Source organism: Rosa rugosa, chromosome 1, assembly GCF_958449725.1.
Source record: "Rosa rugosa chromosome 1, drRosRugo1.1, whole genome shotgun sequence".
NCBI lineage: Eukaryota > Viridiplantae > Streptophyta > Magnoliopsida > Rosales > Rosaceae > Rosa > Rosa rugosa.
In genome coordinates, this window is record NC_084820.1 from 6,006,430 (window position 1) to 6,021,126 (window position 14,697).

Genomic DNA, 14,697 nt, shown 5'->3' on the forward strand with positions numbered 1-14,697 from the left:
ATTCGGAATTGCATTGTCCTTCAGATTCTTGTTCCACCAGCTGAAAAGTATCAATGATCATGTCAGGACATTGAGCAACCAAATATCTATACTTTAGCCTATAAGACTTAAAAATACAAACCATCAACAGTTCAACACTGAAAAAAAAAAACATATGCTTTGAAGACACAAAACACCATCAAAATACCAGCAATCCATTATTTCTGTTGACAAAAACACAATCTCTAAACTTTCAGTCCACAAGATCCAAAGCAATGAAGCACAAATTCTTACCTGCAACTTATCTCCTTGTTCAACTATGTCAATCAGCAAAATCCAATCCGCCTCCGCCTTCTTCAGATTACAAACATTCTCCGTAATCTCAATAATCTGATACTCCGAGATCTACCTCCAAAAAAAAAACAAACAAACACCCACAATCAAATTCCACAACCCATTACTCAACTCGTCAAACAAAGCCAATAGAACAAAACCCAGATGATAAAGTTACCTTCTTGGGTTCGACCTCAGCTCTCTTCTTCTCAACTTGGTGGTGCAACTGAGCTGCGAGCTTCTCACAGACCTGGCATTTGATGAAAGGAATGTCTTCCTTCCTCGCCACAGTCACTGGCTTCTTCGCACACTCGGAGATCGATACCAATGCCGAGATCACCACCACTGTAAATATCCAAACTTGAATTGGCCTCACTTTCGCCATAGCTCTCAACAACCAGGAATGCTTTAGAACACAAACTAGTTTTGATGATTTTATATAAATTTTCGAGGTTCGAACCCTGGTTGACCCAGATTGGTCAATTTGCGAGACTTAAGTTTTTTTTTTGTGTTACGTGTTCAGCTGCATGTGATTGGTTGAGTATAGTTTGGTCTTGTTGGCCAGTGGTTTTGGCCAATAGGGTACCAGATTACACGTATGACGTATTTTTAACTAGACTCGGCAAAATGCAAAATTGTTTACCACACGATAAGATAATACGACACGAACACAAATTATAAAGATTTAATTTCAAGTATATATTTTTAATGGTTTGCTTTCATGTTCATTTGTTACTTATAATAGATTCATTATATTATTTTTCTCAATTTTCACACCAATTTCAACTCTTAATTAGAAGAAAAAGATATCTCGATTTTAACGAAAACACGACAATACAACACAAACACAAATTATAAGGATTTGATTTCAGGTATATTCGTTTGTTGCGATAAGTACACGATTTTTAATGGTTTGCTTTCGTGTTAATCTGTTATAATCCTAGTGCATCTCTCTAATTCATTATATTGTTTTTCTCAATTTTCATGCCAACTTCAACTCTCAATTAGTAAGAAGAAAAAGATATCTCGACTTTATAAATAATTTATGTGTCTCTTGTGTTGCTCTATTTTTATAAGATTTTATAAGTTTACAAAATTGATAACGGGTCTTAATGAGTTTAACAAAAAATTTAGTGGTTCGGTTACTAAACTAGTGGTTTGTAATTGTATTCCACAGCACGACATGCACGACACGATATTTTGCCAGCTCTACCTCTGACCCAGACCCGGATCGGATTGAAAGACTCGGAACCCGAGTCCGGAACTGATCCGAACCCAAGTCCCAGTAAACGACACGTCGCTTTCGAAATTCTCTTAAACCCTACACAGCTTTCCTACAAGCTCAAAAGGTTAGGGTTTTACTTGAGCTCAGCTCCTACTACTACTAGCTCTCACTGCAAATCAAACAGTTTTACCATGGTTCCATCTCTAATCGAGTTCACGACTTCCTCAAATCCACCAAACTCCGAACCCCAAATTAAGCTAAGCCCATCAATTCAGACCGTTGTAGATGAAATCCACAAGGAAAACCCCAAACTCTCTCCCTTGATTCAACAATTCTACCAACCAATGCAAGCTCGGGTCGACCCGCCTCTCGAATCCATCTGGGTCTACACCGCATTGACATTTCGGAGCCGGAACCACCCGAAAGGCGACATCTTGGACCGAATCGCCGCCGCAAAGGACTTGTTTCAGCTGCTCTCCTCTTGCTCAGCTCCCTGCGGTTCCTCAAAGAGCGTCGCGCTGCTCGCTCCGGTGGTGCGGTTGGCACACGACGTCGTTTTGGATTTGTTTAAGAGGGAGTTGGGGGGGTTGAAGAAAGAGAAGAAGGAGGTGAAGAATTTGGTGGGAGTGATTCTGAGGTTTATAAGTGTGTGCTGTTCTAGCAGGGATTCGGGTCAGGAGGAACCTTTGATTGATTCGAGTTCGGGTTGGTCTTTTTCGGGTTTAAGTTGCGTTTGGTTGAACAGAGATGAAAATGTTAGGAATTTGTTACCTTTAGTGAGTGAGGAGGTGATTGGTGGGCTTCGTGAGAGAGATGGGGATGTGAGTTACTTGGCTGGAGTTGTTATTGCAGAGGTTTTTTTGTTGAGACTGTGCTTGAATTGCAAAGCTGGGACTTCAGGGGAGGTGTTGGAGACAGAGTTGAGGACTTGGGCTGTTGGTTCCATTACTGGGTTCCAGAATGTTTACGTTTTCGGTTAGTATTGTTTTATCCTTGCATGAATTGGATGAATGTGTATTCGTAAATCAAGGTGTTTACTTCCACTTGACATTGAGAGTTTAGTGTAGGACTATTTAATGTCTGGGTTTGCTGTTTGTTGATATCACAAGAAGGGGTGTAATTCTATCATGCTTGTATGAATCTCTTTGGTAGATTTCGAGTACTGAATAATGGTATTAGTTTTGTTGATCTCGTGTTTAGTGTGCTGACTTCCTTACTCTTTCTGTTAACTAGATGTCCTTTTGAGGATGCTGCTGGAGAAGACTTTGCCTGTTACCTCCCTTTTGGTAAGTAACAAAGTACCCTCTGTTTAAATGTTTAGTTTTGATACTACATCTTTTGTGTTGTCTGTTTCCCTTTGAATATTTAGTATCTTGATTCTACTTGTATGAAGTTAGATTATCTTTGTTTTGTTTTGAGATGATCTTATAAGGTAATGACTAAAACAAAAACTATCACGGTGAATCTATGCAGAGTTCTGAAGACGAAGTTTTGTTGAGGAAAGTGCTGTATGATGCCATCATATTAGTTGAATATTCTTTCCTTAATCCTGAGAAAGCAATTCACATATCTGCTGAGCACATGAAAATTATTGCCATGCGAAGATTGATTCTTGCGCATGAAGCAGTGGAGTATTTTAGGTAAGAAAAACCTACAACAAATATTATTACATGTCCAGAAAGAAGAAATAAAATGTATATTTCTTGTTGTAGTTGAAATTCTGATGGTACCATTTAATCAATTTATGGCTTGCTACAGGGAGCATGGTGATCAAAGGAGAAGCATCTCTTATACAACTGCATTTTCCGGTTCACAATTGTATTCCCAAATTGTTAAGTGGGTAAAGAATCAGATTCCTGTGGAGGATAGCTCAGTCAAATCAGAGGGAACCTCACCTAAAGCTCTTATAAGTAAGTGGCTCTGCTTACTTCCCTTGGTTGTAAATCAATTATGACATATTTACTAATGCTCTGTATAATATTGATCTCTTTCTCCAGAATGGCTTCTTAACCTTGAGCGTCAAGGCTTCTTAGCGTTTGGTGATAGTATCTTGAAGTATCATAGTCTTGATATGTCTAAACCACCAGCTTCGAAGTTAGACAGCAATGAAGTTGATGAAGACCCTATCTTCTACATCGATAACAAGAGGCGAGGAGAACATACAGATGATGGAAAAGTTAATGAATACATTAGTGCTGCATTTTTAGCTGCTGCTAATACAATGACATCAGCAGAGAAAAGAGGGAAAAAACGGAAAGGGGAAAACAGCGAGAGTGAAGAGGAGAGTTCACTCTCTGATGAGGACTCGGAATGAAAAGAACATGAGAAAATGAGAATATGCACCATTTGATGAGGACACAGAATGACAAGAGGCACTATAATTTCTCAGGGATGCTGTCTCGAGACTGGTGCTGATGGTCTAGGAGTTTATATGAACGGCTAACAATTTTGTATTGAAAGTTTATGAAACTATAGCACTTTTGTTGTTGTTAGATGAGGCCTGTACCATTTACCTATTGTTTGAAAGAAACTTCAACAAATTGTCAAATCACTTCCAATACCATTTACCACAAGATTTGTTTCTTTTACAAAGTGGAAGAGCAATTGAATTATCTGCTCCAAAATTAGCACAAAACATGGGGGAGACCCTTTTATTAGCGCTGTTCTTTTTCTTTGCTTAATTGAGTAATTTACAACCATTCTTCGCCTCAAAACTCTTATTCCTATTCTTATGTGATCTATGCATCTCTCTTTCCGGCATTTTAAGAAATGCTTCAAAATTTGGAAGATGGCAATCAGACTCTCTTAGAAGAGTTGCAACCCATTGAAATCTTCATTGGAGGGGATGAATGCTGAAACATAATCTTTTGTCCATATTCAGTTACATGGGTGGTCCTAGCTTCAAACCCAGGTTGTTCTTAAGCAAGACAGCCTGCACCAGCCGTACCCCTACTGAAGTGGCCGCTGCTCTGTCACCACCCGATCACAAACCTGGACCTGCACCACCAACCAAATCCACCCATCAGGCTCCACAATAAACATTGAACATGCTCTTTAATGTTGGAGAATCATAGCTATGAATCAATCGTGCACATCGACATGCTAGACTCGAACTAACAAGCAAGTTGCAGCCTACCTCTATTAAGGCACTGTATCTCCCATCCAACTCTGAAGTCACGTCAAGCGCCTCAGTGTCGAGGATTTCATCCCCAACAAAAAAGTGTGCAGCACCTTTAACCCTTCAGTTATGTCAGGTCTGTTGCTCAGTCCTGCAAGAAATAAAAAGAAAGTTGCATTTCCCTCTGCAGAAAAAGAAAACTTTAATATAAGATTGAAAGAAGAAAAGGGAAAAGAAAAGAAAGCCATTCCAGCACTGTCTTTACCAATGTGAACTGCCAAGAGAAATTTCCTAACATTTGACATCTGCCTCTCTTCGAGCAACTGAAGAAGAAGCACCCAAAATAAAAACAGATAACACCATTTGAAAATCAAGAAGAAAGACAGACAACAGATTCCATCAAACTGCAGTTCAGGTCAAAGAAGTTTAAGTAGCTGAAGGACTTACTTTTATGTATGCTTTAACTATATCTGAAACTTCAGCGCTCTCATGAACCTCCTGTTGTTCATAGTTCATTACGAGAACAACATTTAGAAGTCACTATAGCTGAACCTGCTATCTGGACTATGGAGCTTCAAATACCAACATCACCAGAAGTCCTGACAGGAGCAAGTGCCGTTCTTAAAATGATGAAACCGCTTGATGTCACGAACAAATATCTCTCTATTCGTGACATCTGAGATGAGCTTCATAACATCATGGCAGTCCCCACATATGCGAAGATTTTTGAAAATACGAATAGTTTTTACAGGATCGGTGCTTAGAAGGGCATACGCAAGAGCCAACCTTTCACTATGATATTGGAGATGTTCCTCTTTTTCTTGCTCAGTGATATTGTGAAGAACATTCTCAGTTTCTGGTATATAACCAACTGAAGTCAGCTTTTGACCTAGTTCCTCCAATTTCAGATGGATTTCCTTGATTCTTGGATGCGAACCATCATGAGAGACAAAAGTGTGGACTTGTCCATCAACTTCAACCCAGCTACAACCAGGCTCCTTTTTAATACCCTGGCTGGACATTAAAGTCCTCACTTTTCTAACATCATCCCATCTACCTTTATTTGCATAGATATTTGACAGCAATATATAAGTCGAATCCATCTCAGGTTCAAGCTCAAAAAGCTTTCCTGCAGCAGTTTCACCAAAATCCACATTTCCATACTTCTTACAAGCTCCAAGAACAGTCTCCCAAATAATGGCATACGGTGTCAGTTTCATTGTCACAATAAAGCTTTCAACCTCATCAAATTTCCCAGCACTACCAAGAATATCAACCATACAAGCATAATGCTCGATGGTAGGAGTGATCTGGAAAATTTTTCTCAGCGAGTCAAAGTGCTTTTTCCCTTCTTCGACCAAACCCAGGTGACTGCAAGCTGAAAGAACACCTATGAAAGTGATCTCATCTGGCATGACGCCTTCGTCTAACATTGTCGAAAAGGCTTCCAGAGCCTTCTCTCCTTGACCATATTGAGAGTATCCACAAATCATGATGTTCCATGAGACTGTATCCCTGGAAGCCAAACCCTCAAAGGTACCCTCAGCATCAGCTATGCATCCGCATTTTGCATACATATCAACGAGTGCACTACCAACAAACAAATCTTCTAAATGCCCAGCCTTAATTGCCATCGAATGGAGCTGCCGCCCATTTTCCAGCATGGCTATACGGGAGCAAGCACTCAAACAGCCAGCAAGAGTGAACTCGTTTGGCTTCACTCCTTCTTGTTGCATCTGACTGAAACAAGCAACAGCTTTCTCTGCTTGATCAGTTTGTACATAACCAGTAATGATGACTGTCCAAGTGAAAAGATCTCGATTACTCAATCTACTGAAAGCTATAACAGCATCATCTAAGAACCTGCTTTTGGCATACATGTCAATGAGAGCCGTCCCAACAAAGTCATTATCATGGAGGCTTGTTTTGACAATATGGGCATGCACTTGTTTCCCGAGGTCTGCATCCAAGAGGCTAGAACAGGATCTTAAAATACTGATGAAGGAGTACATGTTGGGCTTGCAACCTTCAGAAAGCATTTGGTGGAATACTCTTGGACCTAGGTCATGTGCTCCAGATAGAAGGGCATTCCATGAAATCAGATCATGTTCTGTCATTGCCTCAAAAACCTGAGCACCATTTCTCACACATCCAATTTTCATATACATTGTGATTAGAGCGTTGCTGACTGGAAGATCAGATTCATAGCCATATTTCCATATAAGACCATGGATGCTCTCACCAAAATGGAGGTCTCCAAGATCAGTGGCAGCACTAATAATACTAGAAAGGGTAAATTGGTTCGGTGAGATGCCTGTGTTTATCATTGAACGAAATAGTCGAGCCATTTCCTGGTATTGCCTTTGTTGATCAAGGCAAGTGATAATAGCGCTCCAGGCCACTACATCAGGATCTTTAATCGTCCTGAATACTTTTACTGCATCAATTGCCATTCGACACTTAGAATACATATCAACAAGACTGCAACCCAGGAATTCATCAACCTCAAACCCAACTTTGACAACCAAAGAATGCACAACCCGACCTACTCTCAAATTTTCTATGTTTGCACAACCTTTAAGGACAGTAGACAAGGTGAACTTACTTAACCTCATATCTGATTCCGTCATTTTGCAAAACAATTTCAGAACTTGATTTCCATCACCTTCCTGAGCATACCCATTTAGCAGGGCATTCCATGATACAACATTCTGCTCAGGCATACAAAATAACACTCTATTGGCAAGTTCCATCTCACCACATTTTGCATAAAGACCAACGAGAGCAGATCCAACAAAACCATCGGAAAAGAACCCCGCTTTCACTGCTTCAGCATGCAACTGCTTTCCAAAGCTTAAATCTAAGCACAAAGAACACGCTTTCAAACCAGTAGCCAACGAAAAGTCATTTGCTCTTGTACCATCTTTCTTCATCTCACAGAACAAATTAACAGCATCAACACCAGAACCTTTGACCACAAACCCATGAATCAAAGTAGTCCACGACACAACATCTCGTTCAGGCATCTCACCAAGCACTTTGCGGGCATACACAGAATCCCCACATTTCGAGTAAACATTAACCAACGAAACCCACAAATGCGAATCAGGGTGTATCCCATTCTTTATCACCTGCCCATGAATAGCCTTCCCCTCATTCAAAGACCCTTGTGAAGCACAGGTACGAAGCATCCCAGAATACCGTATAAGCCTCTTCTTCCCATTCCAAACGAAAGGCCTGGCTTTCACATCATCTCCTACTATTTCCTGATCACCCACATTCCCATTATCTAATCCTACTTGAGTCTCCAATTTTCGGGTATGGTTTTGAGCCAAATCACTGATTGGACTCGACTCAACAACATTCACAGCAGCACAAGAACAAGACTTCAATCTAGACAGCACCAATGACCTGACACTGGGACTAATCTTGCTATGCAATCGAACCGAATAAGTAGTGGGTCTTTGGCAAATTGGCAGTAACAGGCCTCGAAAACCCGGTGACATTCCCAGAGCAATTAGGTCACATTCCATCTACTTGAAACAGTGTTTAAATCAATCAAATGCATCAAAGAACAAAACTTTAACAAACCCACCAAAACCAAAAGGCTACCCAATAAACACTTAAACATCCCATAATCTACAACAGTAAATAAGTTTAACTCAATTATCAGATTAAACACAAAAATTTCAAAAAAAAGAAGAAGAGAACTTTCATGTACTCACTTACAAATGCGACGACGACGGCGACGGACGCAACGGCGGTTTGCGGGTGGTGCTTCTTTTTCTTCTGGAAGTTTCTGGGTATCCTCTGTCCTCTATCTTCTTCTTCTCTTTCTCTAAATTGCCGCAGGGTTTTGCCAAATACCTTTTTTTTTTTTTTTTTTTTTTTTTGTAGGGTTTTACTTAAACCCTGGAAGGCTGGAATGCAGGGGTTTTTCTTCAGCACTCGATGAAAAGAAATAGATAATGAGTGCGACGATGTCGTTTTGGTTATTCAGGTACTAATTAATTTCTTTGGTTATCTAGAGTGAAAAGCATTCCATACCCCTATTACCATTGTATAACAATGTATATACTATATTGAATAGAACTATACACACGTGTATGACATGACATACACACAGAATCTGAAGGTTGAAGTGTGTGTATGTCATAAGTAACTTTTATTTCTTATCTACTTATGGCTTACACATCGTTAGATCCTGCGTATATGTCATACATGTGTATAATAAAAATTTCACCCAAAAAAGAGAAATGAGAAATACTAAAGAAAAGAAGAGTTAGTATTGAGTAAACGATTGGTAATAGTTTCGGGTTTTTGTTCTTTAATTCCAATTCATTGTGTTTAGTGTTTGATATGAATTCTAGCTAGAGCTGATAACGGCCTTTTTGAGTCATTTATTTGGATAATTATTTTAGTGAATTCTTCTTTGAGCTGAATGAATCGATGACTTTGCTTGTTGCCCCTCATGAAGGGAACAACAGTGGCTGTGCACTTTGTGCCTCATGCGCAGCACACTGATGACTGATCATTATAAAACTGCAAATGACAGTTGAAAAAAGAAGAAGATGATACATGAATGAATGGGAAGGTTTCCCCCTTTATTATTGATTTCTCGTCATCATAAATAAAATTCAATCCTCCAAAGTGTTCATAGAATATACAGACAGACAGAGACAGCTCAAAGGAATGATTTTCCATTATGAGTGACTACAAAAGAATGAAGGAAGTCTCCTCCCCTTCCTATATAATATATGATATGATACGATATATTCCTCCCCTTTCTGTATCTACAACCGCTCCTCCCTCCAGCCGCATGCGAGCTTCTACCCTCTTCTTAAATAATAAAAAATTTGAACAAAGAACTAAAAAATGAAGCAACTTCTGAATCACATTCACAGCTGGATCGATCACCTTGCGTTATTTCCATTTGAATTCTTTCCTTCTACCATGTTATAATCCGAGCGAAACACGGGTCTTGATTGGTTTTAGCTTCAGACCCATGCTTTCCGGGGAGAGAAGCTCAGGGGAGATGCAAGATGGGCTGAGTGGGCTCCTTGGGCTCTCGCTGAAATGACACGGTCTGTACAAACCATACCCCATGAAGAAGTACTCCATGGGTATCAACATTGCATGTGGCTGCTCCTCTGTCACCATCGATCCACAAGCCTGGACCTGCACCACCAACAACAAAGCCCAGCCATAACATTAAGCATGTTCCATTAACTCTGCAGAATCATATCTATCATGCACACCCACACACCTACGCAGAGACATAAATTATTGCTAGACTCAAACATGACATACAAGTTGCAACATACCTCTACTAAGGCACTATATCTTCTATCCAACTTTGAGGTCATGTGGAGAGCCTCAGAGTGGAAAGGAGAGCTATCCCCAACAAAAATGAGAGTGCGACACCTTAGTGACTTCAATCCTTCAGTTATGTCAGGTCTCCTGTAAGTCAGAAAGTTAAAGTTCCATGCATTTAACTATTTTCCGTTTCTCTCTGTCAAGGGAAGAAACATAAACAGCAAGATAAAAAGCAGGATCAGCAATGTGCTTACCTATTAATTGCTTGAAGAAATCTCCAAACATTTGAACTCTGCCTCTCTTCCAATAACTGAAGAAGCAAACATGTTAAGTAAATAAAACAGATAACACCATTGGAACATCAATAAGGAGACCAATAGTAGAGTTTAAGTAAAGGAAATTGAAATTAGCTGAAGCACTTACTTTTCTGCATGCTTGAACTATATCCGACTCTGGAACTTCAGCACTACCACGAACCTCCTGTTGAGATGTATGGCATACTCAATACTGAATCTACAGAAGTTAATAGAAGGAAAAGAAAAAAGGACACAATGTCGGAGTGCAACAATACCTTACTGAAGTAACGCTGAAGTAAACACTCCTTTAACAAACCACACATGCCATAGAAATATAGCATGTTTGATATCACCTGCAGATTACAAGTAATCATAAGTACAGTATAGTATAACAATTGAGCTTCACAACTTCTAAAAAGAATAACAATAACAGCTAGGTTAGGAAGAAGTACCTTATTATAAAACCATTCAGTCCAAGATGGTGCTCTGCATAATGGGGATACAAGTATCAAACCAAGAACGCGTTCCCTATATTTCATCTGTGGAACAAACCTTGATCAATAAACTAAGATAGAAGTATTTAAAATCATAAGTATAGAAAGTTGAAGGAGAACCTACAGCAAATAGGGAAAGGATATAAGCACCCGCCGTCACTCCCATGCACATAACTGCACCAAGCCTGACAAAGGAGATTTTTGTACAATGAGAAACTAGTTATTGTGAAGCATCTCATCAGAGAAAAGAAAATAAAACATGATTAAAGAAAAGGAAATCCATTTCTACACGTACATTTCACAGCAACCATTACTAACATAGAAGTCTTGAAAACAGTAAGAAAGAAATTCAAAAACTCAAAAATTTCAATTTTGTTAAATGAAGAAACAGTGGTAATCATTACCCGAAAAAGTTTAGAACCTCAAGGATCTGATCTGCCAAGTCATCAGCAGAAGGCACAGGATCATCAAGACTAATCGAAGCAGCTCCTAACTGCAAGAACTCTTGTAAAAGTTCCCAATGAGAAACTATGTGAATAATAGCATTCAGTTACATAAAAATATTCTTCAAAGAAAATTATATGATTCAAGCAACAATTAAAACAGAAATGCGCTCAAAGGGAAACTATACAGACCTCATGACCAGGAGGACTAATATGGTATATGCAGAAGTTGTGGAGCAGCAAAGAAGCTGCTTCAGGACAAAAGAATAACCCTTGGAAACAAGACATATCTGCTCAATTCCAAAGAAAAAAGTGAATTAGGATTAACAAATTTTATTGAACTGCCGGGTTATGTTATCAACAAGAGAAGAGGCAAAAACTTTTGTTGTAAATTGACAACACAATGTAGTAAAATATCGAAAACAGCCAAAAGTAGATACTCAGGTTGTCATTTTAAAAATGGAGCGTAATAGTATATAAGGCACTTACGATTTAGAGCTAAATCAGGATACGTGATAAGTGCCGGCTTATCTTGGTCTCCATAAACTATAACAGACACAGAACCACAGCCAGTTCGAATAAAATGTTCCTGAGGATAAAACATTGCAATAAATGAAATTGTGATATGAACAGAGTAAAAATCACAAGACAAGAAACAATAGGCATGCAGAAAAAATCAAGGCTTTTTAAAAAAAAAAATTCATAAAAGCCAACTTATTTTTCAAAGAAGCAATGAATCACAAAGCTACAAATTAAACTGTTCTACTACCATAATAATTTGTTATACCATATAGCCTTTATTACTTGGGAGATATCTGGCCTGTCTCATCTATATTGTCCAAGTAAGAGAAGGAAATCCAGGAATCCAGCTTTTCCAGATAACTTTATTCCCCAAAGAGCTTCCCATGTGCACTAACACCTTTTTCAGGGAACTCAGTCTCAAAACACACCTCACTAACATAAACTTTGTTTAAATAGGTGAAACAAATAAGTGGTATTGGATATCAATCATTTTGATCTTTAGAAAAAGAAAGGAAAAGAAAGTGATGACAGTTAAAAAGACAAGTATAGAATCTAATTGTATTAAAGAAGAAATTGACCAGCTACTCAGGAACAATAAAAATGACAAGTTAAAGTGACAGCTAGATTTGTTGATAGAATTGAGAAATGAGACGAAGAAAGGTATCACTTTGGTTTCGTCAATAGACTGTTATACACTTAAGAATAAACCCAAGAGAACCAACTTCCTTCAAACAAAGAACATCACACAACAAGGAAAGAATCAACAAAGAAAGACAAAACAAACAGTAAACCACCAAAAAAAAAAAAGTGAATGAGAAAAGTAAAATCCCTCAATACCCAGTTGACATTGTATTTCAAGGAAATCAACAAAGGGTCTATCTCGATACTTCATACACTAGGTAATCCAATTTGGACCCAAACATTCAACCCTTTCACATAAAAGCTCATAAACTCGAATAAACTGAAACAAGATTAAAACAAAAGAAGAATGGAAAAAGAAACTCCACCATTGCAACAGATCAGTGACGACACAGATTAAGCCAAAAGATGTTAATATATCCCAAAAACGCAAATGACCAAACGCATACGTGAAAGGAAAGATTTGTTATATCCGTAACCGTAAAAATCTAAGAAGGAAAAGACTCAAATTCAGCAAAAACATGAACTGTCATATACAGATCTAGAAATAAATTTTTAGCAAAACCCATCTCCAGAAAACGTCAGAAATCCAAATGCTCCTATGTTCTTCATGTTCAACCAAGCCAAAAAAAAACTTGAGCTGAACAAAGAACCCAGAAATACAAAATGTGGGTTTCCTATACTTCTCAGCAACCAATCACAGAATACACTACCAATTCATAAACACCATAACACATTCACCAAAACACAAACCACTCTTCTAAAACTAAAACCCAGCAAGAAAAACACAAAAAATTCACATTCTGCAAAGATTAAACTAAAACCATTCAGACCCAAAATGCCAAACAACTTCATACCACTCTGAGCTCCAAAACCCAAAAATTCAAATTCAAGCAACAAAAACTAAGAGAAATCCAAGAAGAAAAAAAATCCAATCTTGGAAGTAAAGGTTTCACCTTTCCACCCAGATAGATCTTCTCCATATCAAGGGAGACGGCGTCGATTGATTCAGCCATAGCCAAGCTCTCTCTTCCCGTCTCCCAAACACAGCCCTCTTCTCTCTCCTCTCTCTCTCTCTTCAAGAAATGTAGACCTCTCTCTTCTGGGTGTGGCTTATATACAAAGCAATTGTTTCTCTCTCTAAAATTCTCCCTCTCTCTCTCTCTCTCTAGAACCCAATAAATAACCTGCGGTTAACCACCACCGACGCAATTGCTTCTTCTTTTTAACTAACGGAACCATGTAGCCGTCGATGTTTTTACCCGCGGTAAAAACCCAACTACTTTAACCCCGCGGCGTCGTTTTGGGTATAGCCGTTAACGTTTCACCGTTCCGATTTACCGTAATTAGCTTTACAGCACCGGAATTACGGTTTCGGTGGCTTATTTGACTTTAAAGGGAATGATAGTGGCACGCCCCTATCATAGTGGTTTGACTAAAAGTGCTTGCTGTCCTACTGACGTGTAGGGTCGTGATTGGAAGAGGCTTTTTCTGGTGGGGTCCTTTTGTGGGGCCACGCAGGGACATGGGCCCTACTTTTTGAAGGTACAATATACTCCTCCAGTTTGCTTGCCTTTGATCCAACTCAATCATTAATCATACCATCCTAATCGTGATTGGGTGCCAAAATATGATTTTCCATCAAATTTTTTGCGTCGTCTGAATTTGGTCTTTTTTTTTAGTGAAATGTGTATTTAATTCAGGGTAGACAATTTTAGAAAAGAAAAATGTTTGGTTGGTTTTTTTTGTAACAATTAATTCTTACAGACTAAATTTCGATAAATCAGACTACCAATCATTAAAATATGTGACTGTCATAAATATTGTCATTCGAAATCGATGATAGAAATTTATGCTAATTTATAGTTGCACGAACTTGATTTTATTTTTATTTTGAAAGTGAAAATTTTTAGACTTTTTTTTTTTTTTGGTCAATTAAAAAAATTCTTAGACTTCAGTTTGGTCTTCTCTACAGATACGCTAGCAGCTTGCATATCATCATCCCTCAATGTAGCGCTTACATATCAAACGATCTTCAAGTGGAAGGAAAGTTCTCAACTTCTCAATGATTAGTCACACCATCCTAATCATTATTTGGTGCAAAATATAATTTTCATCACAGTTTTGTTTTTTGGGTAACAATCCATCACATCTTTTTGTGAAAAAAAGATACATGTGGTTTTTTGTAAGGCTTTTTATGGGCCTAATGTCCTATTAGGATATTCCATTCTCTAACAGGCTGTCATTCATGGCTCTTGAAATTCCAACAAGGCCCAAAACAAAGTGATCATTTTTTCTTTTTCGTTTTTTTAAGGAATACTATTACTAATAG

The 14,697-nt window shown here is 38.5% G+C and overlaps 4 protein-coding genes across 11 annotated transcripts; 1 reads left to right on the plus strand and 3 right to left on the minus strand.

Moving 5' to 3' along the window:
- Window position 1: 1 nt before the first annotated feature.
- LOC133732678 (uncharacterized) lies at window positions 2–760 on the minus strand (the record flags this gene model as incomplete). The annotated part of the gene is made up of 3 exons (XM_062160285.1): window positions 491–760; window positions 274–384; window positions 2–40 (listed from the first exon to the last, which is right to left on the minus strand). Coding segments are annotated over exons 1-3 (357 nt in total), but the record flags the coding sequence as incomplete, so codon positions are not given.
- Window positions 761–1,647: 887 nt separating this feature from the next.
- Window positions 1,648–4,074, plus strand: LOC133712821 (uncharacterized). Its single transcript, XM_062138936.1, has 5 exons — window positions 1,648–2,512; window positions 2,771–2,823; window positions 3,011–3,177; window positions 3,296–3,447; window positions 3,535–4,074. The coding sequence occupies exons 1-5, from the start codon at window positions 1,729–1,731 to the stop codon at window positions 3,849–3,851; spliced, it is 1,473 nt and encodes a 490-aa protein (XP_061994920.1). The 5' UTR covers window positions 1,648–1,728; the 3' UTR covers window positions 3,852–4,074.
- Window position 4,075: 1 nt separating this feature from the next.
- Window positions 4,076–8,533, minus strand: LOC133712772 (pentatricopeptide repeat-containing protein At2g03880, mitochondrial-like). 6 transcript variants are annotated; one of them, XM_062138898.1, is made up of 4 exons: window positions 8,385–8,533; window positions 5,103–8,188; window positions 4,674–4,839; window positions 4,076–4,534 (listed from the first exon to the last, which is right to left on the minus strand). In XM_062138898.1, exon 2 carries the CDS (start codon window positions 8,186–8,188, stop codon window positions 5,243–5,245), a length of 2,946 nt encoding a protein of 981 aa, XP_061994882.1. In that variant the 5' UTR covers window positions 8,385–8,533; the 3' UTR covers window positions 4,076–4,534; window positions 4,674–4,839; window positions 5,103–5,242. The 6 variants fall into 6 exon arrangements, with proteins under 6 accessions (XP_061994882.1, XP_061994875.1, XP_061994869.1 ...); XM_062138891.1 differs by having other exon boundaries at window positions 4,674–4,806; window positions 8,381–8,533; XM_062138885.1 differs by having other exon boundaries at window positions 8,381–8,533.
- A 701-nt stretch (window positions 8,534–9,234) lies between these two features.
- On the minus strand, window positions 9,235–13,518 carry LOC133712836 (protein NDL1-like). Of its 3 annotated transcripts, none has more exons than XM_062138969.1 (12): window positions 13,322–13,450; window positions 11,992–12,123; window positions 11,694–11,793; window positions 11,397–11,494; window positions 11,166–11,254; window positions 10,886–10,946; window positions 10,720–10,806; window positions 10,543–10,620; window positions 10,395–10,451; window positions 10,226–10,281; window positions 9,980–10,115; window positions 9,235–9,833 (listed from the first exon to the last, which is right to left on the minus strand). In XM_062138969.1, exons 2-12 carry the CDS (start codon window positions 12,031–12,033, stop codon window positions 9,612–9,614), a joined length of 1,026 nt encoding a protein of 341 aa, XP_061994953.1. In that variant the 5' UTR covers window positions 12,034–12,123; window positions 13,322–13,450; the 3' UTR covers window positions 9,235–9,611. The 3 variants fall into 3 exon arrangements, with proteins under 3 accessions (XP_061994953.1, XP_061994948.1, XP_061994941.1); XM_062138964.1 differs by having other exon boundaries at window positions 11,992–12,158; window positions 13,322–13,446; XM_062138957.1 differs by lacking the exon at window positions 11,992–12,123 and having other exon boundaries at window positions 13,322–13,518.
- Window positions 13,519–14,697: the final 1,179 nt, after the last annotated feature.